The sequence below is a fragment of the Vidua chalybeata genome, chromosome 7 (assembly GCF_026979565.1).
Source record: "Vidua chalybeata isolate OUT-0048 chromosome 7, bVidCha1 merged haplotype, whole genome shotgun sequence".
In the NCBI taxonomy this organism is placed as follows: domain Eukaryota; kingdom Metazoa; phylum Chordata; class Aves; order Passeriformes; family Viduidae; genus Vidua; species Vidua chalybeata.
The window spans coordinates 7,507,333-7,533,921 of NC_071536.1; the positions used below are offsets into that span (position 1 = coordinate 7,507,333).

General features: G+C 39.0%; 1 protein-coding gene across 4 annotated transcripts in view; it reads right to left on the reverse strand.

Moving 5' to 3' along the window:
- CALCRL (calcitonin receptor like receptor) overlaps window positions 1-26,589 on the reverse strand; it is a 63,431-nt gene that overhangs the window by 19,390 nt on the left and 17,452 nt on the right. For 2 of the 4 annotated variants that reach the window (XM_053947109.1, XM_053947111.1), the window contains exons 2-6: window positions 11,262-11,347; window positions 10,074-10,218; window positions 8,494-8,604; window positions 7,472-7,584; window positions 5,003-5,094 (exon numbers count right to left, since the gene is read on the reverse strand). In XM_053947109.1, coding sequence (XP_053803084.1) covers window positions 5,003-5,094; window positions 7,472-7,584; window positions 8,494-8,604; window positions 10,074-10,218; window positions 11,262-11,312 — 512 coding nt within the window. In that variant the 5' untranslated portion in view covers window positions 11,313-11,347. Of the gene's footprint in view, window positions 1-5,002; window positions 5,095-7,471; window positions 7,585-8,493; window positions 8,605-10,073; window positions 10,219-11,261; window positions 11,348-26,589 lie in introns of those variants that run through there. The other 2 variants (XM_053947110.1, XM_053947112.1) reach the window with 2 other exon arrangements.

The following is a 26,589-nucleotide window of genomic DNA, read 5'->3' on the forward strand; positions in this document are numbered from 1 at the left end:
AATTACCTGTCACATCTGTGCTTCATGAAGCTGTCTTACCCTGCTACCATTTACCCAAATCTGTTCAGATCTTCTGAGGATAATTTCTGTTACTCATATCCTTGTCATTTTCTTTCCTTCAGCCCAAAGCTAGAGAAATTTCTAAATAAGCAAAATAATGCAAATCTCCCCCTGAATTTTGTGTATAACTAAGTTATAAACACACATAATTATAAAATCCCTAAAGAACTGTATTTGTGTTAATTTCTAAGGTTTGCTTTTAATCTTGCAATAAAATTAAAGAGAGAATATATTTGGAAGGGTTTAAAAAAAAAAAACCAGAAATTTAACTATATCACAGAATGTTGAACTTAGGTGCAGCAACTTTCTGGTTTTCTACCCTTCTAGAGGAAACAGGAATAACTTAGTGTAATCAAGGAGGAGGGACTGCTTCTCATTCAAGTTTTTCCAGTGAACTCCTGGGTTCCTCCAGAAGCAGCATTGACTGAAGCCTCTGCTGCAGAGTGCCCACACCTGCCTGTCTCCAAATTCATGGCCAGAGAGATGCAGTGCAGCTGGTTGACACTTGGGAATGACCAGCTGGGGGAGAAAATCTACCACTCACACACATGCCACTGAAAGAAATCAGAAACACATTCAAAAGGGCAGCAGATGACATGTCTAAACTGTCACCCAAGAGAAAAATAAATAAATCAAGTTTTCTGGCCTCTTCAAGTAGCATGCCTGGAAGAAAAGGTAAAGGAGGCACATCGGTGATTCATTTTTAATTTGAGAAGATAGAAGGGAGACCTTTACATTTTTTCAGAGAAATGCAGATATGGAATCTTCACAAAGGCTGGAGGAATATATTGAAAACTGCTGACAGATGAAACAACAATCAAGGTGACTCAAATAAAGGACAGCCCCATAAGCCTGGCCATAGGGCAGATGTTGGCTGCATCCTTTGCAGCTCTCACAAGGGCAGTGTGCAAAGCACCCACAGATGCCTGCACTGAGCTCACAGTACTCACTGTGCAAGCCCTGAGACAGTTTGAGCCCATGGCACTAAAAACAGGGGAAGGAAAAGGAACCCCCTCTAGAAACCAGTGCTGCCATTTAACAGGAAACTTTGGTTGCCATGTGTTATTTGGCTGAAGAAAACACAAAAGAAAAAGTCTCCAAAATATGGAAAACAGGGTTGCACATGAATTTGAGGAAAAAATATATTCCATAAGGCTCTTTAAGATTTTATTTGAGTCTTGTTTTAATGCCCCAAAAGGATAAAATTCAATTATTGTAATATGCAGGGTCTTACATTCTTGGAAAATCTATTTTTCTATGTTTTTTTTTTTTTTTTTTTTCCCTGTATGCTTTATATATGAAAAGAGAGACAATGCTAGATTCCAGAGAAGGGCTTTGTGTAAACAAGTCCTGAAAAACTCTGGAATTCTGTCTGCTTATTGTTAAGACTCAAGGCTCAGGCAAGGAAGAGCACGTACAGCTAATGGGGCCATCTCTCCGGGTCATCCCGCAGCTGTTCCTGTTGAATATTCAAACACACCCATCCCCACCCACCTCCACCCATGCATGAAAGGATTGAAAGGATCACCGGACAAGAAACAGAAAGCAAGACTGATGACATTTAAAAACTAAGACTGTTTTTGGTAATAAAAAGATTTTTCCTAAGCTTCCCCACCCTCTCTCTTCTGTTATCCTTCCTATAGTTCTTTTTTCTGACTGTTTTTCTTAATGACATAATATCCTTTAATCACTTAATTCTCATGTTTATGATCTAAGTACATTTGAATGACCAATCCTTCAATTAAACCATATGTAGTAAAATAAAAACAGACTTCCTACTAAATTACCTATTTCCCTTCTTTTTTTTTTTTTTTTTTTTGACTCCTGTATATCTTGGGAATTAGGAAAAAAATTAATTTCTCCAAAAGAAAAAAGGGTGACATTTTCAAAAGCCCCTAAGTGGGTTTGAGATCTCAGTTTTTAAGATATTTCAGTACTGAACAACTCAAGCGGTGAGATCCAGGTAAGCGCCTAGGGGGAATGATCTGTTCAGATGACATTAACTGAGTGATTTAGGTAGCTCTGTCTCCATAACAATCCAATTATCAGTGCTTTGCCCACTCTCTCTTTAACACAGTGCTGCTCTCCTCTGTGAATTCTGTGAATGCTGTCATGGGATTTGATGTGACACTTGATCAACAACTCCTTGGTTTCAGGTGGGTTTCATTGGTTTTTTGTTTGGCTGCTTTGGTTTTTGTTGGGAGGGGTGGGGGCATCTTTGAAACTGTAGCTGCCCTTTAGTGATCCTAAATCACTGCTTTTTAAAGTATTCTCTTGCCTCATTTTTCATTCTTTATGAAAACCATACAATTATTTTAACACTTGCATCACGTGCATGATCTCAAGCATGTAACAATGAGAAAGCAGAGACACTGCAAGAAGTTACTTTTATGTCTCACAGATGAGTTTTCATTCAGAGAGACATTCAGAGCTCCAAGTTTATGACCAATTTCTGTTAAACCAAGAACTCCAATGCACTTGGGGAACACAAGTCACAAGCTGGACGAGTATTTCCAAGGAGAAAATTTTCTGAAGAAAAAACAAAATTTAAAATACAAACACAAAATGCAGAAAAATTTTAGTCTTAAAAATTAATTCAAATCCCAAACAGCTGATATTTCCTTTGGGGGAAAGTTCCAAATTTCTAGTCAAATTTAAACATATGCTAATGATCAGGAATCCAGCAAATGTTGACTGGAAACTGTCAGTTGATTTACAGATTAAATGTTTTGGAAATGACAAATTCAAAGACACCCCCCCACAATAGAAAAAAAAAAAAATGTCCACCTGTTAAAGCTATGAATAATTATCCAAGCCTTAGCTGATACATAATACATCCTGGTATTAATCTAGGTCCTTAAATACCCTTCTGCTACTAAAAATACTTTAGAGGAACTGTACATCCCAAGAGAACAGCTTGCAGAGGACTTTCTTTAGCTTGCTTTGAATTTTGTAATTTCCTTTTATATCCCAACATACCCACAGTCTAGAAAATGTGGTTTGTGGCTCTGGATTCATTCCATGTGGTTCTCTGAGGAAGGATGATCCTGCTCCCAGAGACAAAAATCCCTGGATGGTCAGACAAACATGACACAGGATGGCAGCACAGCAGATCACCTGCTTTTGCAGTAAGTGCCACAAGCAAAGATGAAATTACTTTGGCTTTCATATTATGGTATAGAAAAATCATGCTTGACTCTCTGTGAACTTCGAAAATCATATCCTACTCCAAATCTTTTTCTCTTCCCCTGTGTTAAAGCATTTTTCCTGTCACATTAGATAATTAGTCTTCTAAAATTTGTGATGTTTATTGCAACAGTACTGACCACTTTTTATGCAAAATCAAAATTCTTATAAGGACTCAGAGCCATTTCACACATTGAGTTTGTGGAATGAAAGTGAATTTGGAAAGGAGAAGCACTGTTTTTACAGATCATACAAAAATAAATTGATTGAAAAACAATTATATGTGTTTTCCTCATGAAATGAGATCAGAAAAAGCTGAAATGTCATCTTGGATTTTCAAAGGAAAGGCTACAAAGCTGAAACACTCCTGTTTGTTGGGGATTTGCAGAAATGCTGTGGGAGCCTGGGGCAATAATGCACAGCTAAAGTGGAAGCACTGCTTTCAGACATATAACTAAAAATAACTTTTTTTTTTTTTTAATCAGCTATCAGCTGCCTCCACCTAATCAAAGTCCACAGCATGAGAAAAGCAGCATCCACTGGCAGTGTCTCTGCTATTGCTATTTAAATGTCAGGAGGAAATGGAGGCTGGAGTGAGGCAGCAGGGTACAGGAGCAGGAGAGTGTGAGGAGCAGATGTGCAGTGCCAAGGAGAAGGTGTTTATGAAATGATTAAAGCAGGCTGACAAGGGCAGCCCAGTCTGGGCACGGCAGCAGCTGGCACAGGGAACAACTTGTCTTTCTCAGCTCTGCCCATGTGGCCACACTCCTGGGTTCACCTTTCCACCAGGCCTCAGCAGCTTCTTAGAGGAACAAGAAAAGAAAATAGAAGGAGCCTTTCATAGGGAAGCAAAGAAAGTTCACCAAATATGAAGTAATAGGACTAATTTTAAAAGGCCTGTATATTATATTATATTATATTATATTATATTATATTATATTATATTATATTATATATTATATTATATTATATTATATTATATTATATTATATTATATTATATTATATTATATTATATTATATTATATTATATTATATTATATTATATTATATTATATTATATTATATTATATTATATTATATTATATTATATTATATTATATTATATTATATTATATTCTGTTGGGAAAGCAGTCATACACTGCCCAAACTTCCTTTCAAGAAGGTGACATAATTGTTAGTCAGCAGATGACAAGCCTGTCATACACTGTGAATCAAAAAATGGGATTATTTTTACTATTTCCATTTCTACTGTAGCTCTTAGCCTTACTTCCCTTACAGTTGTCATATTTTTTGAGCACCACTTTGGAGTGTTACTGTACCTATCAAATGTCACCACTATTTTGGTTTCCACTTGATCTTTAGCTCAGCTGATGCTTGGCATAACCCAGAATCATAGAACATCCGGACTTGGAAGAGACCCACCAGGATCACTGGGTCCAATTCCAAGTATCCATACTGTAATTTATCACTAAAAAAATCCCCAAAACTCACAAACCCAAAACGAACAAACATTTTCCCATTTCCTCTTCTCAATATATTCTACAGGTTTTGAGTTGCAGGCTTTTGATTTTAGATTTCTGAGAAAAGAAACCTCCATTTTTGTTACAATATAAAGTCCAATGGCAAACCTACATACTGGCTTTCTCCACCTTCCTGCTCCATCTAATTTTATTTGGATGGCTAGTGTTCCAAAGCACTGAAACCAGGATTGTGGCAACCACTGGGATTTGATGAAGGATTTTAAATGTACTTACTTAAAATAAAAGAATATGCCAAGAGAAATCAGAAGGGATGCAATTGAAAGTCCGTGTCCGATGATGGCCAAGTAATACAAGTTCAGAGCAGTCTGCAACACAAAAACAAAGCCAAGTGATTCAGACAGAGCTACTGCTGATAAATCACGTATTTATACCTCTCCACCTGCAGTTAAAGTGACTATAATACTAATAAGGGAAAAGAAAAAAAAAAACAAAACCAATACCATTTCAGGTAATGAGGGAACAAATCCAGAATCCTGCCAAATAACATCCTACTAAAATCTCTCTCCATAGGAAACACAGCAGATTAATTGAAGTAATCACTAAAATTCACCTCTTACCAGTTAAAACACCAATTTTCCAATATACAGTGCTATGTTTTTTTTTTTTTTTCCTGAGTATTTATCTAAGTCTGCCTGTTTAAGTTCCTGTACTGGGTGCATTGCTGTCTGAGGCTTGATTCCTCTCTTAACACAGCTCCTAAGTAAAGCATGTGCTTCCTGTATGAATTGATGTAATTTTTTCCCCACAGATTTTTTTCTCAGCATTTAAAGATACTTCCTTCAAAGTAAGCTATGATTATGGTACTGGAAATTCAATTTTTATTGAAAATTTCAGGAAGGGCATGAAAAAAAATTGACAATTACTCAAAAATAGTGAAGACTATTATGTTAAATAGTCAAATTATGTTTCAATATTATATTATGTTAAATAAGCCTACTGCCAATTATGTAATTATGAAAATCTGGGTAGATACAAAAGGCAAAAAAAAAAAAAAGGAACTGGTGATTTAGTATTTGGATATGTTCATGTTATCATTAATTCTGGTAGCTAATATATTAATTAACTGATTAGTTTTATCAGAAAGTAACAAATCTTTGCTTTCAGTCATGGAATCTGTCTTGCAAAAAAAACCCTTGCTGCATTAAATGTAAGGTTATCATTTGGCACACAAGGAAATGAAGATTTTCAGGTTGAACCTCATACTCTCACAATAAAGCACAACTATTTGGGTTCCATAGGGAGAGTTAGAGCAAACATCCAAATGCTTACATACTGCAAACTCTGTGTATCCCCTGAACTTATCATTCCAAGGTAGGGCAGAGTAATTGCAGCTTGCTATATATGCTGACTTTTGAGATTGAAAAAAAAAGATGCGAAGATTACAGGTAGAGCTTTAAGTAGGTTGCAAGATGACACAAAGGGAACTCAATGTGTGCTAGAAATTTTCAAATTACAATTATTTTTAAATGAGATAGCTTCCTTAAAAAAAAAACAAAACAACAAACATCAATGCAATAGGTATAAATGGAACTTATTGTGAAATTTGGAAAACAAAAAATTTGTGAGTGAGAAAAATCAAGCATTACCCAAAAATGCTAAAACCTGAGATGTATAAATGACAACAGGCATTCTATGACAGGTGCATATCCTGTTATCACCCCCTCACTCAGTGGCCAGCCTAGGCAGAGGTGCATTTTAAGGATTTAGAGATTGCTCCGCAATTTAGAACAGGCACCAAAGCGTGGTACAGCAGGGAGCACTGCTGAGGGCAGCAGCAATGAGAATTACCAATGCACAAGAGCCCCAGTCACTGTGCAGGGTCCCCCCCACCTTCCAGGCACAGTGAGGAGACAATGCTGCGGAGCACAACAACACACAAGTGCAGCAAGGCTTTCCTTGGAGCTGTTAATCCATTCAATGGCTTCAGATTTGTGACAGAGTTGAAATATGCTGGCAAAACAGCCTGAAGGAAACTACCTCATTATTAATAAAGAGGGATTGTCATAGATCTGCTCCTTTCTGAATAATATCCTCCATTCCCAGCCAAATATTTGCAAGAACCAAGGAATTATGGCAATTCTGCTAATAGAATTAAACTGCCATAAGCAAAATCAAAGTCTCATGCTTTGAGAAAAAGCAACAATAAAATGCCTTATCATCTGTAACCATCTTTTGCCCAATCTGATTTTTAGGTAAGGCATTCAAAAGTGATGGTTGCAGGCAGTTAGAAACTCTATTACAGGTTAGATTTCTTGACACAGTCTGCTACTACTGAGCCCTTTAACATGAGGTCCAAATTAATTTACATCCTGTCCTGGTCTGTGGTTTGTATTCCTGGTTCTTGGGAATTTACAGTCTCAATTTACTGGTTGTTCCCAGGACTGATTGTTTCATGAACATAAAGAATATTAGTGGACACAGAGCTGGGGAACAGGGCAAAATACGCAATTTTGCCCATCGTATCCTCACATATCCAAAAGTAACTCTAAGAGGTCATTTAGAGATTTTGTTTTTCTTTTTCTGAAACTTTTAATAAATGGGCATGTTCAAGATAAACTGAAGTCTATAAAAATAGCATCTATACCCACACAAGTACAGAGCCTACTTTTGGTATATAGAAACGTGTAAAGATTCTCAGGTCAGTTTCTTGACATGGGTACCATGCACCCTTTCCTCTCCTACCTTCACCTTTTCATGTGTATAGATATTGCACTGGGTGTAGTTTGTCCAGGTCCTGTTGCTTTCTGGGTGTCTGAACCAATTCCCATTTGGATCACAGATCTTCGTAACTTTTTCTGAATCAAAGTTGACGGAATGAAAAACAATAGAAGAAAAGTGAAAGAGAAACACAACAGTCAGCACTGAAATTCTCTTTCCTCATGCCAAGTATTTAATAAAGACTGGCAAACAATTGACAGCTTTATTAATATGACTAGAGAGACTGCTTGTTACTATGAATTCTGAGAAACTTGAGGCCGTTGCTTTTGCTTGGCAAGGGCAACCGATGATGTGATTTTCCTTAAGAAAACAAATAGATCTTCCCTCTCCAATCCATTAAGTATCAAAATACATTGAACTAACTCTTAGAGAACTACCAGATGAAGTGACAAGAATATTTAAATGTCTTGCTTAACATCCAAGATGGAAACTGAAGCCTAACATCCTACCACTATAAATTAGTATTGGACAGGCAGGAAAACATAAATAGCAAAACTGCTCAAGAACCAAACTGGAAAATTGCTGGAAACACAATGATTTCCATCATCAAATAGAGGTATGAAAGACCCTGGGAAATACAAAGAAATCCATGACATTTTCCACATGCTCAACAAAGCTTAGCCCACAGAAACAGAAAATTATTAAAAGTGGGAGACACTCTGTCAACTTCAACTGTTAAATTAAGGTAAAGGAGTAAGTCATATTTCTGCTTGTCTGTCAGAAAAGCTGACCACTAAGAGGAAAAAAGTGTGACCTAACTTCAATTCCTGCTCCCTAATCTACAGAATTCCTCAGGGACACATTTCAGAAAAGAAAACAAGTAGCTTGTCAGTTTTCTATGTGATAAAAGAAAAATGCAAATAATGAGTCTTGAGTTTGTGAAATCCTGAAGCACTGATGACTTGAGTGAGGCAAACAAGAGACATCAAGCCCCCAGACTCTCATTTCAGTGAGAAATACATTGATGTAGAAGTCAATGCACTCACCTGATGGGTTGAAATCCTGAAAGTAGTCTGGACAACGCTGCACCGACACGGTTCCGGCAGCAACATCACTCCAGCACAACCAGCCATCCCAGGTCCTGTTGCAGTAAGGACCTGCAAACAGAGAGAGACCTGGGAATAAAATAACTCTTGCTTCACAAGAGTCTTTCAAAGGGAAGATGTAGGACTGGGTAAGGTAGGTTTGCAGCAATGGGGAAAGAAAGAGAAAAGATTTAGCAGTGGTTGATTAAAACTTCACTTAACAGAGATAGTTCCTTATACATACATTTCTTTGAACACATTTCAAAATCTTTTCTCCTTCACCTTGAAATGGCCTACATCTACAACTGGCAAACCTCAGGTCTAGAACATGGTGGGCAAAAACCCCTAAATCAATTCATACTCAATAATGTACCTTAGCAAAGACCCTCACTCTTTCAAAGATGGCTTTACTGAATTTATTTATATTTTGGATGTACACCAAGCCTGTACATGTGTCTGCCTGTTTGTAGAAAACACGGTGGTATCCCAGAAGCCATGAGAAAGCCTGGCTGGGAGGCAGCCACAGCTGCTCTGCCTCAGGCTGGGCTGAGCCTGCAGCAGCCACTGTGGACAAACACTTTCCTAATTGCCCCAGGAACAGAGAATCCAGTGTCCCTCAAGAGCCTGTTCCAATGCCTCATTGCTCACACACATTTCAACATCTAAATAAACCTCCCTTGAGAATGAGCTGGCATTTTACAAACAGCTTCTTTCCCAAAAGGCACGCAGAATGACTGTGTGCCTCGCTACAAATTTGAAGATGTTTTTATTATCTCACTTCAGTTTTCTTTTAAAGGCTGATTAATGTCCCCATTTCAAAGGCTGCAGCTCTCAAACTAATAATTCCTCCTCATCTGAAGATTTACAATTTGTGCAGATCCTTCTGAAGCTGTGAGGCCCCCTTATGCTGTGGGCATGAGCTTACACTGCCATATTTGTAGCCATTCTTGACCTCCACGCACTCCAAAGAATCATTTCAGAAGATAAAAATGTCTTTGTAGAAGAACACCATCACCTTTCCTTGCCTCAAAAGCCACTCAGCATTTCCAGAAGCTACCAAGTGAATACAGCAACAGGTGGAGTGGCTGAGGTCAGCTCTGAGTGACTTATCAGGAAAAGCAGTAATGACACCAGCACAACCCTCAGAGCAGGGAAACTCTGTGAACTGAGATAATTAAAATGTTTAAAGGCAGATGTGACCAGGCAGACAGAGGTATAAAAAGAGCACAAAATGAAATAAGGTGATAAGATTAATTAGTCATGATTTTTTAATGTAGATATCTACTTCAATTGACATTTTCTTATTTCATCAGAAAGAAAAGCATTGTGTTATATCTGAAGTGGTGCTATGGGCAGACAGTATAACATATTACTTCATGCATCCCAAAGTGATGCTTATAAAAAATTGGGAAAATAATGTTACAACCTGAAAATAATTGCTAGCAAGATAGAAATTAATATAGTTAAAGGACTCTGAATTACTGCAATAATATCTGTTGACCACTTGCATTAGTAAAACCTCATGAGAAAGCAACTTCTACCTTCTTTCTTGTGAACAGGGTCTTGCATAATCTTCTGGTAGCATTCATACTGTGCTGTCATGATTTTATTCCGTGTAACACTCAGCTGGGCAAAGTCCATTGTGGAGTTCTGGTGTCCCTCAGCTGGAGAAGCAGTGGCAAAAAACTGAGAGAAAAAACCACTTATTTTAGCAAATCACAAGTACAAGCTCCAACATAAACTTTTTCAACATCAATCTTTTCAAATATTGTACTTTAAATATTATTTTACTGAAAGAGAATGATCTTCAAATCTTATTACTGGCAATATGAGTTTATGTTTTTCTGGCAATTCTTACTACTGAAGATAAGATGTTGACAAACATCTTCAGTAAAGGAGATTTAAACATCTCCTGAATGAGCATGGGTTAGGAACAATTGGCAAGATTTGTAAATAAGAATGGCAACATGCACAGAAAGCACTGAGACAGTCAGAACCATATGAACAGCTTTTGTAAAACCCAGTGAAATATAGCAAAGTTTAGTCTAAAAGACATTTCAGTCAGGCCTAAAGTGATCCTTTAAGAAAAAAGACCTTCCATATATTTTATGCACTGAAGCATTTAGCTTGTCTAGAGTTATTTGGCTTCTCTGTAATCTGGTGAACCATAAAGTCAACCCTCAGAAAAGAGAATGTTATTCAAAAGACAAGACATCCACTTTGATAGTTATTAAAATTGAAAATTAAAACATCTTAGGAAAGTTGACCTTGACCAAAACCTGAACCTTTCAAGTGCATTTTTAATAGTAATTAAATATTCTAAGGGAAGCTACTAAGCTTCACAGAAAAACAAAGCTGCAGATTGAAATACTGTACCACTGTTGTACAAGGGATGAAATTAAAATTTCTGAGGATGCCTCTGGATCTCAGTTAGTTGTCTCCTCCTCCTCTTCCTGGGGTCTGCAGGGTACTGCCTCTGTGTCACTTGTCCACTGGTACTGTTCTGAGCCAGCAGAGAATATGCTGGATTCAGTAGAGGTAAAAACTATTTCTGTTCCTTTGCCAAAGGAGTTTAACAGATAACAGAATATAGATAAAGATCCTCTTGTGCAGAAGCTACATTTGAACACAAGATGAGCTCTTTCTGTGCTTCCATATTAATAATTTCTGTGGTACTCTCTACAGGGTTGGTAAAACTGGAAGTGATTTTAAAAATTCATAAGACTCACCATAGTAACCAATAAGAAGAGCAGCAAAAATGTGATCCAGATTTTTGTCATTTTTGTATCTTATGTTGTAGCTGAATGAACTCAAACTGCAAGAGAAAAAAAAAAAAGGAAAGAAATTTAGGAATTCATGAAAACCAACACTGATAAAAGAGTTCCGTATTTTAGTTCTGAACTAAACTAAACTGATGGAGGTGCTCTTTGTTTCTATTCACACACCGTGATGCCATGTGAAATACACAGGGATGCACCAAAACAAGGCACTCAGATCCTCAGCACTGAGCTCCAGCAGCAGAGTTTTCCTGCTCTGCTGCCTCCACTGCCTCAACCAACAGCTTCAGAGGGTTTGTACCCTGGTGCCAACCCCACAGCAAACAGCCCCAGACACAAATTGCACTCTGGCCATCTCTGCCTTTGGGAGACCACAGCAAACTGCAGGTCGGTTCCTTCAAATACACTCAGACTTTCAAACACACACATTTATTTCCCCTTTTATTCAGATCTCCTGATATTTAATTGTGCATTTCTGGAATAACTGACCTAGTGAGAAGCCACTTCATCCTGAACTTCCAGCTTTGCAAGGATGATAGTAGCAATGCAAGAATTCATTGTGAGCTGTAAGATAGTTTGTGTATCTGCAGAAGCTGTAGTTTCTTTATCTGTCATTGGAAGAAAACACAAATACCCAAGCCAGCTATGACCATCTTACAGATGCAGACTCTTCTTGGAATTGATTCTTGAAGTGAAAAATTCACCCAAAGCATAAAATATACACAATTATTTATGAAGCACGTAGACCATCTATCTAGTGTAACCCTGCTGTGACAGCTGCCTCTAAAGGAAGAAAAATGTCAAAGTGTTTTATCTTTTAATATTTCAGTGTCCTGAGGTATCCTCAGAAGATCACAAAGCTGAACCTGGAACTGAGGTAAGAGCTTTTCTTCTGATTGCATTGTGGCAAAAGACCTCTGCATACTCAGTTTAGTTATTACAACTAAACCACATTTCAAAAATCCAAAGATCTCACTGCAGCAGCATTAATGAAGCTATTTTCAACTAAAATAAAAGCAGTAACATGTGCATGAGTTGAGCTCCCAGGTACAGATGAATTCACTCCAGCTCTCACACTGTTATTTAAGACACAATCTTTGCATACCCAAAATCCTCACCCAGCTCAGAGACCCCACTGGCAGAGAATCCAGAGGGCTGTGGGTGCTGTGCCACACACAAACCTGCATCCTGACCCAAGCCACCTTCCCCCTCACATCACCCCTGCTCTCGTCTCTGGAAGTTTTCTTTTCCAGCAGTGATGTGCTGTGAGAGAATGGGGGATGACAAACAACTGGCTGTACATTGGCAGGCAGAGATTATGGCACAAAAACCTCCTTTCACCCCTGTCCCAGCCACAAAAAGCAAACATTCAACATCAAACTTTTCTGCTTTTATGCTGAGACTAGGTCCTCCTTATACAGCTATAGTACAATAAACAGCTTCTTGTAGGACATATTAACTACTAAATATGAAATCACTGCTGCAAAGACAAGAAATATATTATAAAATCAGCTGTGCAGGTTTAACCCCGACTCAAGTTGTATCCATAACCTTCCTTCCATTTTTACCAGTGGCATGCAATCCTGGAACAGTGCTGCAAATTGCACAGGCGAGGCTCTGAAATTCAAATCTGAAGGATCTTAAAACACTTACAGGAAGACCAAGTGAAATAGATCCTTGGTTTCAGCTACTAATTGCCTGGAAAATCCACATGATAAGAACTAAAGTGAACAGATAACTTTAAAGACCTTGATCTGCTAGCTAAAGAAAAATTTAAATATCTTTGTGCAGTGACTAAAGCTTGACTAAAACCATATATCTAAAATATATCTAAATTAACAGAAGGGCAATATGAGCTCAGTTCTGCATGACAACTGGGGGCAAGTGTGATTAATTCAAACTTATCACATGTTTCATTCATTTACAGCTGTGTCTGTTTTCCTAGGGGGAAAAACCCCGACCTTCTAAGGAAATTGGAATTAATAACTTACTGTAAAGTAATTCAATAATATTTTCTCTCCCAAGTATGACAAAGCACATCTGTGCAGGGTTAAAACCCACAAATGATGCACACAGGACAAGCTAAGAGATGAATCAAGTAGAACATAGCAACCACAATTTAGTGTATGTTTTTCTATACATGTATACAAGAGTTCAAAATAATTTTCTCTGCAATAGTTCCAAAAATCCTTATGCTAACACAAACATTGGATGGAAAATTTAAAATGCATGTTTGTATATTGCTCTCACTTAGCCTTGCTTATTTTAATTTATCTAGAAGATACAACATCATATAAACAAAGGCAGAAATTATCTGCTTTGATTCAGAGTCCAAGTTTATTTCTGTTTCACAATATCAAAAGTCATCCCTTAGCTCAGTTCCTGTAATGATCCAACTCTTTTCATGCCTAGCAGTTTTGTAGACATTTCCTATCAACTGCTCCAGTATCTGCTGCTAAATTATTAAGTCTTCCCAGGAGATAAAATGTTAAGTCAAGCCTATAATGCACTCTATGCTTTCCACTCCTTTCTCTCAGTTGCTAACATATAGAAACAAACCCCAACCACTGCCTTCTTCTAAACATCACTACTTATGGACTTAATTACAAAATGCAGGATGAAGGTCATTCAGATACCTCTTTGGACTGCAGGAAAGCATTTCTTGCATCACTACATGAATTCATTCACTCAATATTTATTCCACTTAGTCTGGACAAGACCTTTCCAAGGAAAATTAAGAACTTTCTTAGGGATGGACAGCAATATATTCCACTGACTGAGGCAGCAAGCCAGCACTGCTAAGAAAGTCAGGCTGCTGTTATTAATCATCTGCTCTGATGAGATACAAACCAAAACTAATTCTCTGGAAGTTCTTTCCCTCTCAGAGCTGGGAGGTATTAGGCACACAAGAAATTAATAGTGAAAAGAGACCATTCTTAGGTTTCCTTACATAATGATGCTTCCCAAGTTGTTCTGCTATTGTAAATCTAACAAGTCCATCACGGGGCCGAGAAAAGAACTGTATTGGATTGAGATTGATCTGAGTGTCTTGAATTAATCCCTTGACTCCACTCTGTGACAGTGGAAATCTGCATTAATGCTAGTAGGGCTGGGATTTCCATGGCAGGTATTGACTGAAACAGAGGTGGTACAGACAGCAGTCTTCTGGCTGAAGTATTTTCCCACTAAAAGGGAACATCAGAGAGAAAAGAATGGGGAATTGTAACAGTAGATCAGACCTTCCAGATCTTTGAAATATCATTTTTATTTCTGGTGCATGTTTGTGCATTAAGTGAAGACTGGGATAACAAAACAAAACAAAACAACAACAAAAAAAGAGCTGCCAGTAATGATACTCCCAAGACCTACGCTGTGTTTGTCACTGATAGCAGTGACACCTACTGAAGAACGAGGAATTAAAAAGGAACTGCAAGCTGGACTTAGCTAAAATAGTCACTGGTATAGCTTTAACAGATGTTCCTATTTCTCTTCCTCCTGCTTTCTCTACAGAGCCATCCTGCCTCATCAGCTGTTTCTACTTTTAACTTTCCCCCGTCCTCCCTGGAGTAAGCGGCACCCTTGCTGAGCTCCAGACACTTCCCCTTTCAACCATACAGTAAAAGGGTTAAAAAAAGCAGTCATTAAGAAGAAAAAAAAAATCATTTTTTGAACTTGAAAACCACATTTTGTAAAAAACAAAAAACACAGGCAGCTTCCACTTCAAGCAGTTCTCAAATCTGACTTCAAGTGAGAATGCAACTCTGTGGGAGTGGGACAGGAGGGAGAGCTTACTTGTGGCACTGCAAGCCCATCCATAAATGCCCAAACATTTTTCACTAGTTGGTAATCTTTAATTTGCCCAGAAGCCAACAAAACAACCATTCCCAATAACAACAAAGAGAAAGCCACAAAAGCCACAGTGTCAATTATATACCTGGCAGTGTGCTGTAACCTTGTAACACTGGACTTAAACATGTTTGCATACAGATACATCCCATACAGAACCTTCATCTGAAAATGGGGTCAGAATGGGTATTTTCTTGACACTTTGCTACTTCTAGTTCTTTTTTGAGGGAGGCATACAACTTGAAGTATTTAAAACCTCAGGCAGTGTTTGGCTGTTTCAGCCCAACATAAAGGCAAAACCAACAAGCTGGAAAATGCCCAATACTTTTCAAAGTGTCCCTAATTTGAATTTCTGTTCAAACTCCACTGGTAATAAAAAACTCCCCCAAACCAGCAAAACTAGTAGCCTCGAATGGAATGACAGACAGAGCCTCCACCTGTATCTTCACTCACATAAACTTTCCGGGAAACACTACTCTGACTAAAAGGGCTTCCACACTTACATTAGAGAACAATGCAAGGCAGTTTGGAAATCTTCCTATTTGGGTAATCTGCCTTTTTTCTGAGGGAATCACTTCTGCCAGGATTTGAACAAACTGCTCAATGGTATCCCATAATTACTCACAGCTCTATGTGTGGGAATTACTCCATTCTCCTGATAATTATGGAGCTTGAAAGTAAAGGTACATAAAATACAGCATTGTCTCTCATAAAACACAAACATTCTCTCTCTACCTTTCCTTCCTGCAGTTTCTCCTAGGAAGAAGTTGTGGCACAATGGCATTTACTGTCTTCTTGAGGATTAAAAGAAATAGAGGCAGACAGTGGCATATCCCAATTTATCCCCGAGTTATTCCACAGCACCTTCCTTGTGCAGGTGGTAGTTCAGCTCAGTAGGAGAAAGTCCTTGCTGTTTAACTCCTGGGCCATGTGCTGTGCTGGTGTCATGGTACAGGTCTCTGCAAGTAGGAAATTTGGACTGGCTCACTGGGATGTTTCACATCTTGTATTCTCTTTATTAGCACACTTTTTGCTTTTGTTTTTGCATCGCTCTGGCTGCATGTCAGAGGCCTTGCAGAGACTGCAGAACCATCTGCATATGAGATTACACAGATTAAATTACTCCTGGGTGCTTCTTCCCATGAATAGCTTTTGGCAACCATTCAGATAAGTTTTGTCACCTGCACCCAACAGAAATTACTAGCAGTAATTGGCAACACTTGTGGCCAGTTCCAATAACACCTAAAGTTGCAAGAACCTATGACAGAGTGATAGTGGTGTTAGTTTTCCTCTATTTTCTAACATTTTTTCGAGCAGTTCACAGGTGTGGATGATATTGCAAGTTATTCTGAGGAGGCCCAGTTAAAATCCAAACTAATAGAAAGAAAAAAACTGAGCAAAAAGTGCCACCACAACAAAGCTCTCCAAATAAGATTTTGGAGGAGGGAATGTCTACAAAGTTCTTCTCCTGGCATATTCTGCAATTTCTGCCCTTGGTTTTGGATCTTTAAAACAGGATTTCCCATGATAAAAATGGGAAAAGTATTTTCTCCTTGATTTTACATTGAAAGGTCTTCTCTTGGCCCTTTTGCTTTCCATTCTATCCCTACAAATTGTGAAGGCTCTGTCCCTCCTTGTCCAATATGATGAACTTCCTACTGACTTCAGGACGCAGGAAGCCAGCAGTACAGATGGTGCAATTCCACATGGAAGCATGGCAAGGACTCAGTGAGGGTCATAGTTACAAGTCAGCAGGGTATCTAACCCTGCTAAAGAAATGCAGCATAGGAATTTTAAAAATATGGAAGCAAAGTAAAATTATTTGTGTCTCCTGAGGAACTAGTTGTTAAAGGAAGGCAAGAGAGATTCTGGCAAAATAAAATCTTTACCAAGAGACTGCTGAGGCTTTACTGTCAAGAGATGCAACTGTGATTTCCAACAGTTTATAGTTCTTAATACCTCCAGAGTTTCCAGTGAGTGCTATTTGACTACTATTGTGTAAGCACTGTTATGCTTATTTTACAAGCTTAACCCTTTTCACCCCATAGCCCAAACCCAGCTGTACCTTGATGCCTAAAATCCAACAGCATAGCTACATATGCTGCCAGGCATAACTCACCATGTCCACTTCAGAGTTCTGTGAGCCACAGCACCAAAATTCCAGAGCAATCACTCAGGCACAAAGCAACTTTGAAGAGAGGCTGCTCTCCTGAACGAAATTAGCTGTAAAAACCCACTATTAAACATCCAAGAAACAGCTATTAACAGAAAGGAAGATGGTGGCAGACTAGTGAATGATTAAATTCTAATAGTTGATGGATCAAGATGATTTAGTTTTGGTACTTCCCTTTAAAAAAAAAATTAAACTGTATTATATTCCTGTTATAGTAATTTTAAAAATGGGTTGCAGGATATCCAAGTAAACTTCCTTGAAATTTTACTTCTTCCAAAACAACTGCTGTGATGTGCCATGGATGTTCCAATTAACGTGCTGTTTTAAATAAAAGGGAATAGTTCATTAGTTCTTTTCCATGGATTTCATGCTCTTAACAAGTTGGAGAGCTCCTGCCTTGTTACTAGGTATAGAACTGTAGTTTCCTAGATACATTTATATGTGGATGATACTCTTAGCCACAGGATTTAATTTTAGGTAGTCCTGGCAGGAGCAGAGAGATGCACTCAGTGAGCCTCATGGTCTCTTTCAAGTTCAGAAATCCTACAATATATGTGAAAAATACAGTATAGTCCTCCAAAGAAAATTTCTCCACCTTCCAGCAAAATTACTTCTGTTTTGAATTAAAGCAAAGACAGTATGAATTTATGAATTCATCAAACAGACCTTAGGACTTGTGTAACACCCCTTGTTGAGATGCTGAAGCGGGTTTTTTTCCCCAGCCACTGCTGTTTAAAAGCTGCAGAGCGTACTGCTGCTCTGTGTGCCTCTTTCAGGCAGTGCTTTTTTAATTTGAATGACTCCGTTTGATGCTGTTTACCAAGCAATGACCCAAAAGACATCCAAAGGTTTCTTTGTGAAAATGTTTATGACATGAAGTAATTTTCTCAACTGGCTGAGTTTTAGAAGTTTTTTGTTATTTCTTCATTGACACATGCTAATTTTACAAGAACAGTATTTCCACAGTTCAAAGACTTTTCTCAAGGTCAGAACAAGGCAATGGGAAAATGGGTTAAGCAAAATGTACCAGGACTTTTGTTTTTTTTTTTTTCAGTTTACCGCTCAGGCTTTTTCTCATTGGCCCCAGCCCAGTTTGGCAGCACAGCATATCCTATGAAACTTACAGGTTTTACACCAGTTTCCTGTAGATTCACATTTAGAATCTAAATTTAGATTTTTAGAATTTAGAAGTGTGACTTTAGAATTTAGAAGTGTGAGTATTTATGCACAAATATACTCTTATTCAGTTCTAAATAAAGCGATAAAGTTTCAAAATCCGATTTTTTAATGCAATTGTTAATTTTCAGGTGGACAGTGGCACAGCAGCAGCTCAGAGCAGGATGGGGAGGGAGCAGGTGGCCAGGAAAGGGAACTGCTTTTGCCAGGATAAACAAAGTGCTGGTGCAGCCACTGCATCAGAACCGGTTCCCAACTTTGGGTTCACCTTTGGTCAATGACTTGACCAGAACTGATGAACAAAGTGTAGCAATAAGCTCTTCATGGAAATGTCAGAAGCACTATGGTCTTCTGATTTTGTGCTTTTCTTTCTTTTACTTAAAAAGAACCCCAAATAACAACAACCAAACAAAACCCCAAAACTCAGGACAGAGAACTAAAATATCCCCAAGGCAGCTTTCACTGGCAATCATTTTAGTCTGGCTAAGGATGTAATTTCAGATGGAAAGTTCATGCCAAATATTTGCATTTTCTCTCATTAGATATTTCTGATGCATTTACAAGTCCAAGAATATTCAGGTAAATTTAAGGCAGCTTTAGAAAAAATCAGTTTGGTGTACTTATTTAAAACAAAATAAACCACCAGCTACTTCAAAGCCTTTACCAGGTCAACCTAAGTCGCCACAGTTCAGAACATTTCCTCTTAAATTTAAAATTTCACATGCCAGAAGTCAAAAGTGCAAGGTCTGGAATATTTCACCCTTTGAATATTAGACAATACATGTTATACTGTGCTAAATTATCAAAACTACTAATCCATCCTGAAGAAAAGCCAAGAACAAGCAGCAGCCAAAACCAACCTTTTGCATTCTAGTGGTCTGCAGCTTGCCTCTTTTGCTTTAATTAGCTACAGATATTCCCCACCTTTCCTACGTTTTTGCATCTGCTGCATTACTAAAATGGCACTTAAAGAGCAAATGGTTTAAGCTGGGCTCACAGAGGGCTGTGAAGAACCTCTGAGACTCAAGGAAGTTAAACCACAGGTAGTTATCTCAACAGTATGGAAGGAAATGACCTTATGCATTTTTTTCTATACCTGCATATTGGTATATGCACCTGTTGAGGTCCCTACAGACAGAGGGCCTGTGCTCAGAGCAGGGGAGGAGGGCAAAGCCTTGGGAATGACCTCCAATGGAAGCAAATCATGGACGCACACACTCAAAGGCCAGACTAAGAACACAACAACATCAAAGCTTTTCTCTTTATATTCATAACCAGAGCCTTCCTTTTTATCATATCTACAGGGAGCTGTCTCTCCCTTTCTCTTCACAGACTAGCTGCAGAAATCATCTTAAGGCAGCCATAAAGTAGGCAGTGATAGAAGGTTTTCCCATCCTCTGCCCACATTTCCTTCTGAGATATTGCCAAAGCAAATGGTATTTTGCATTAACATTATTTTCTGTCAATCTGAGTTAACATAAGCTTTGCCAAACTGAGGGAAGTATTACCCATGGTTGTTTCTAAGTCTTCTAAATGGGAATTACCTTCAGCTCCATCCCCACACTGCCACACCCACAGGAATATCGACATAAGCAAAACTCTGACACCAGTGGAAACATCCAGGAGAAGGAAACACTTTGCTAGAGATGTTGTCAGTTTAAAAGTCAATTACAGGATCAGAGCAATTAAATAACCAGCTTAACAAAATGAGATCGTTGGAAAAGATGCAAACTGCTACCCAGTGGCTGCAGTAACCCCTCTCAGTATTCCTCATTCTGCTCTGGACACAGAGGGCAAAAAGTAACTAAAAATAACTGGCACCAGTATAAATAAACTTGAAAGTCTCAGCTTGTTTTGTTACATACAATCCCCCAAAGGGCACTTATGACTGTTTGGACAGGCAATGCCATTTTCAACCACCTAGAACATATTTGAGTGTTGATCTTTATGAACGATCATTGTCAATGTGCACTTACTTTTAAAAGAGTAATTTCTTTTTTACCTGAGCTCAGTCTTTTAGTCTAAGTAGAAATCTTTAGCACTAACTGAAATAATACATTTTCTATATCTTTTCTCAAATACCATTTAGGCAAAATTTCTTACACCTGAAATTGCATATAATCCTTACCTGAAAGTAAGAAGCTAAGCCTTTTCTAATTTTCAAATTAGTCCAGCAATTGCATCTTGAAGCCTTAATAATTTACATTTTGAGATGCTAGAGAGTAACAATGCTGAAAACTGGACAGACACAAGTCTATATACTTCAGCTGACACCCTGCTCCATTTTCACACTGTTAACAGAGAGGTGATCCTGTGCCACTGAAAAAATCCTGCTTGCAGAGCTTCTGCTGCCGTGAAAAGTTCGACCTAGCAGGAGCAGTGGCTGGGGGGAGCTGACAAAAGTGGCTGGCACGCAGTCTGAAAGCCACACACACATCTGAGGGGCAGCACAGCCCACGCTGCCGTGCCCAGAGCCACGGGCAGTGCCACATCCCTCACTTGTGCACGCTGGCTCTGCGCGCCTCGCTCTCCTCGGGCACATCTCTGCTGCACAGAGCAGCAGAGCAGAGCCCAGCATCCCACAGCAGCACACAAACCCCTCTGCTCCCTGCGAGGCAGAGCTGTCACAGGCAGTGCCAGCTGCAATCTGTAGGAAGCAGTGTGAATGTTTCCATGAATTCAGTTGAAGATCATATGCTCAGGGTGTGGCCGTGGGAAAGACCAGTGTATCTTACACACGGTCCCTAAAGTCCAATTAGTGTTCCTTTAATTGCAAACAGACTTTTCCATATCCTTTTGCAGCATTCCGCCCTCTCTTACCTGAATGAAAACCAAAATAAAATACTATGGACGTTAAAAACGTTACATAAATCAGACACAAAAACCTCTGCCTTGATAAACTGGAGTCTCACTTGGACAAGAAGATGGAATACTACATATCAAATGTAATAAAACATTACAAGCACTCTAGCTACAGCAGAGGAATGTGCATCAAGCGCAGCTATTCTGGTCATGAATTGCATACAAATTTTATTTGCACATAAATTTATACATTTAAGCACATTTTCTCCCCTCCAGATGTAATATTAACAATAATATAAAAGGCAGGAAATGTGATGGAAAATCTCAGTTTTAAGCTTGTCTAAATTGCAAGCAAATGAAAATTTTCCCTGCAAGCATGGAAAATATTATATGGCTTTAAATAGGTGCCCATATTTTCTGCATACTCACATCCTGCATTTATTTTCCTTGAGAAAAATAAACCTCACAGAATCCTCAGACTGATTTCACACTCCAGAAAAAAAAATCCTTGGCAGAAACAAAGTGCATGGAATTTGATGGGAAGCTTTTATAAGGATGTCCACCCAAATTAAGTTAAAAAAGAATCATTTGAGTTTCTACTTGTATAGAGCAGATCCTGCCATTCTTAAGTCAGTGTTTCAGATACCAGTGCAGAACTCACAGGCATTAGTTTGGCTTTGATACACAGCTTGGACATCAAACTTGCAGGCACTACTTCCCTCAGACTGAGGTACCAAACTCACTAAAAAATGCACTTGGCATGCATTTTTAATTTTTTCCCCCATACTCTTTAACTTAAGAAGACACCTCAAAGGCTCATCCATTTCATGCACCTGCAGAAACTCTGGACTTGCACCCCTCATCTGCGACTCTCTCAAAGCTGCATTTGTGTATCTTGTTCCACAGAGCATGTGAAAATTCAAATTCATCTTGCTGAGAAATTCTGTTCACAGCTGCTTGCTTGGCAAAGATTTGGTTGGGGAGGGAAGGGAGGGAGGGAGGAGGGAGAGACAATTTTCCAAGCAATGGGGAAAAACAGTACAGAACTTTCATCATCAATGGCCTTGACACTGGTGGAGCCAACGGAAAGAACATCGCCCAAGTGACTCCATGCAAGGGAACCATTCACAAATAAAAAATCTCCTGCATTTATTTCTATCATGGTAGCTTATGCCAAGCTTCCTTTGGTGAAATCCAGATTTCTCCTGCATTGGCTTCCTCCTGCTGTTGATAGAGCAGGATATTTGCTGAAACAAGCAGGTGATGAATGAGATATTCTGAATTAATCAGCATATATGCTGGAGAGAGAATTGTGTTCTCTTATGAAACTCTAAGAACAACTGGCTGTGTTTTTCCAAAGGAGCTAACAGACATAAGATTTCTGTACTAAATTCTAACTGGATGCAAGTCTTGCTGGCAGGTGAATTTCATAACAGATACATCTCTTACTGACCCTGTCAGTGATTTTATGGAAGCAAAAATGCCTGGCAATTGATACAGGCCTACACCACACCAAGAACAGGGAACGTTTCATGAGGAAACTTCTCCTTGCCATAAGTCCTCCAGGATTCCAAAAGAAATGCAAATTTGCAGGAATAAAGCCTGGTTGGTTTCCTCCACAACCAGTAAATATATTTCCCTTTCTCAAAAGAGCATTAGAAAACAAGTACTGACCAAGTCTATTTTATAACCGCTCAGTGAGGAGCATAGTGTACAGAAATCACAAAAACATTTTTATTCTTGGTGTTCCCTTGTGATATCCCAAGCCTTTACTGACTGTGCAGTGCCAAACACTCCCTGCACATCATTCCAAAACTAGTGGCATTTTAGTGATGGCATTAGTTATTCCATATATCATATAAATGTTTTATAGATCAGGAAGAAAAGTACTTTTGGCTTTGTCTAAGCCAAGAATGGATTAGATAAAAACCCTGATCAAGAAAGACACTGAAAATTTTATGTGTATTTGGGTTTTCTATTCTAAAAGACATAATTTCCCTAATATTAATTCAGTAAGATGCTGAGATTTCAGAAAGCACCGTTTGCAACCACCAGAATAAGTAAATCCACTCTCATGTCATTGCCACATGACAACTTCTATCTTTGTAATCATTGTTGATCCTCAGGCTGCTTACAAAGCTTTGAAGAACAGAAAGAGATTTTTGATGAGTGTTTTTAAGGAACAGAGAACTTTAAATCCAGAGTGGCCATCACCCAGGGATCTGAACTCTGAACCCCACTTGGCTGGTGATCTCTGAGGGTCAGACATTACATGAAATATGACATCTGTTGGAAATCAGACTACCAAACTGATGGGAAGTTCAGTCTAATCCAAATGTGGGAGCCAAGTCAGCTACTGAAAATACATAATGCTATCAAATGCAGAATCGTTCCCCTGTGAAGAAAATGGTTTCAGTTCTAGCAAGAAAAAAATAAAAAATAGCCCTTCAATGCAGTTTTTCCTGTAAAGTCATGGAGAAGCACCAAAAAAAGAATACAAAGGAAAGACAAGAGCAAGAGAATTTAAAAAAAAATGATTCTAAATCAAAGAGTTGGCAGTCAGTTGATATATTCAGTAAGGGCTTTGTGAGAGAAGTTTTAAGGCATGTGTGGCTCTTACAGACATATCTATTGTGGGTGGTATTTTAACCAGCTTCATGTCTGACAGACAGTCTGTGGAATATAAATAAATTTCAGCTTCTAATACAGATATAATTCTCCTGCTCAGTAGGAGTGAATACCAGTGAGAAAGTGCAGCCTGTTTAGGATCAATCCAATTGGATTTACAGTTTTTGAGAAGACTACAAAAACTGACAGTTTTGAAGGCCATAAGTAATAAAACCTTTAATGTGCTGAAGAAAAAAAAAAGGAAAGAATTTAAGCAATTTGCCCACCACCACTTTGCACATTGTGTCACAAGTGAGGTTTAAATATCCATTCAGCAATTAGCAATGGATTTATCATTCATTTCTGTTGGGATTGTCATCAGAAGGACTGCAAATAGAGAGTAAAAATCCTTGGCTTAAGAGAAAACCCAAAGAAATGAAAATTCAGGAAAATATAATCCAATGTTTCTGCTAGTAAATTACCAGTAATTTATCATCTACAGCAGTATTTCACCTGGAGTTGGACTTCCCAGCCTCTGAGATGGTCTCAGGACAAAAACCCCTTCTAAGGCTGTGGTTTGGATATTAATGCCTCTCACTAGGGACACCTGAGCTCAAAGGAAAATCTCCCACAAGGAACTCCCAGTGCTAAGTGCTACTCAAGTGAGACAATCTACCTGAACATTCTTTTGGCTCCTAAGAAACATGAAGGAGACTCTTCCCATGCTGAGAAGGAACCAGGAGCTAAGGTGAACTCCTGCCTCCAGCTCTATCCCCTTCAAATCTCTTGCCACCCATTCCAAGCACTCACCCCATCAAATGGAGACTGAATTGCAATTAGCAGCACTGTGGATGTCAGTTTTCTTAGCCACTTCAATAAATGACTTACAGGCTCTGTCCCAATAACCAAACTGATACAGCTTCCCATCACGTTCTGCCTGTAATACCCTGCTGGAAGCTGGAGATTACCTGCTTGGTGTAATGAAACTTGAGTGCCACATCCCACTAGGTAACAGTCCCCTGCAATAGACAGGCTTTGATAAAGGTGACCAAAATGTCTCATTCTGGTACTCTGTTAATCAGTCACATTTGATTTTCCTGATTCCTTCGTTACTCCCATAAAGACCTAAGAGGAACTAGAAATCTCTTTTACACATAATCACAAAGCAATCACAGCTCTTAAGCAGGCCATCCTGACAGAGGTTAAGGAAGGACAGGAACCATGAGAAAATTACTTGTCAGAGAGTGTACTCCTACACAAAAATGTGAAAAACACTACAATGTAAAATAGACTACAACTTACCTTACAATAGCATGCATAATATGTTAGTGCTAGGTATCCATTTAACACCACAGCACATTCACAATCCTGATAATTACCACTAGTGAGGAAAAGTTTAAAAATCTGCAGATGTAAGAGTCAAGCCTTCACTTAGATTTTGAAACATTCAAACTAAAAGTGATTTTGAACAACTCTACGGTCCTTTTAGTTGGGGAAATGTATTCACAGTGGTCAAAGTACACCAAGGAATTCTCAAATCTCTGCACTCCAAACAAAGCAAAGGAAGTGAATGGGTGGTAGCTTCAGAAGCTAACTTGAGCTTTTTAAGTACCAGCACCATCAACTATTTTGCTTTCTAAAAAATACCCGAGACACCCAAAACACATGCTGGTGCGCTGGAAATGGACCTGCCCAGCTAATCAGGACCATCCTTTTTATTTTTAATTGACCTTTTACAATAGCAAAAGGTGAACAACACATACTGCAGAAAGCACAAACCCATTAGAAATAAACCTCTGTCTCCCATTTTGCTTTCTCCAATCTGCTAGTGGGGCAATCAGTCTCTAGGAGAGTCTCCACTTACACCACGGCTGCACTCAGCTGTAGCTGCACACATCTTGCCAATGCTGCTCCTCACCTGTGTGGGTCAGGAGATAGATCAAGACCAAAGACTAAATTCCCTGCCTGTCACAGAGCTCCCCGTGCCCTCTGAGATGCCCTGAGGGTGTAGGAGACACTGGCCAAACCTGGCCATGATGGATCTGCTGCATCCTGATGGACTGAGCCAGGCCTAGTGGGCTGCCCAGGAAGCAGCAGGTGCCTGAGTGCTGGGTCATCCCATCCCACCCCAAACATGGAACACTACAAACCCTTCCCCTGTTGGTGGCTTCCCTATAAACAGCTGAGCTGAAGGAACAGGAATAATAAAAAAGAAAGAAAAAAGAAGGAGCCCCTCCTAACCAAACCCACACACAAAAAAAAAAAAAAAAAAAAAAAAAAAAAAAAAAAAAAATTAAAATTTGATGAAGAATAAAAAAACACACAGTACGTTTGCATTCTGTTCAGTTTCACTGAAGTCACTGAATCATTACATGCCCAGAGCAGAATCAAACAACTCAGAAACAAAGGTCCCGAGAAAAGGGGGTCACACACACTGGGCCACCTCCAAGGACTGCAAATAAAGGGCACGTTGCTAAGTACAACTTTTAGAGAAACCTCAACCAGAGCCAGGAGAGCAGGATGAACATTTTTGGTGAGCTCCCACCACAGAGCTGACAGCTCACCTCAGGAGGGCTGTCAGCATCCAGAACGTGGCAAACACGACTGGAGCAGTTTTGCAGTGACTGCAGTGTCCCAGTCCCCAGGATAGATGAGCACTGGGGCTGCCTTGCCTTT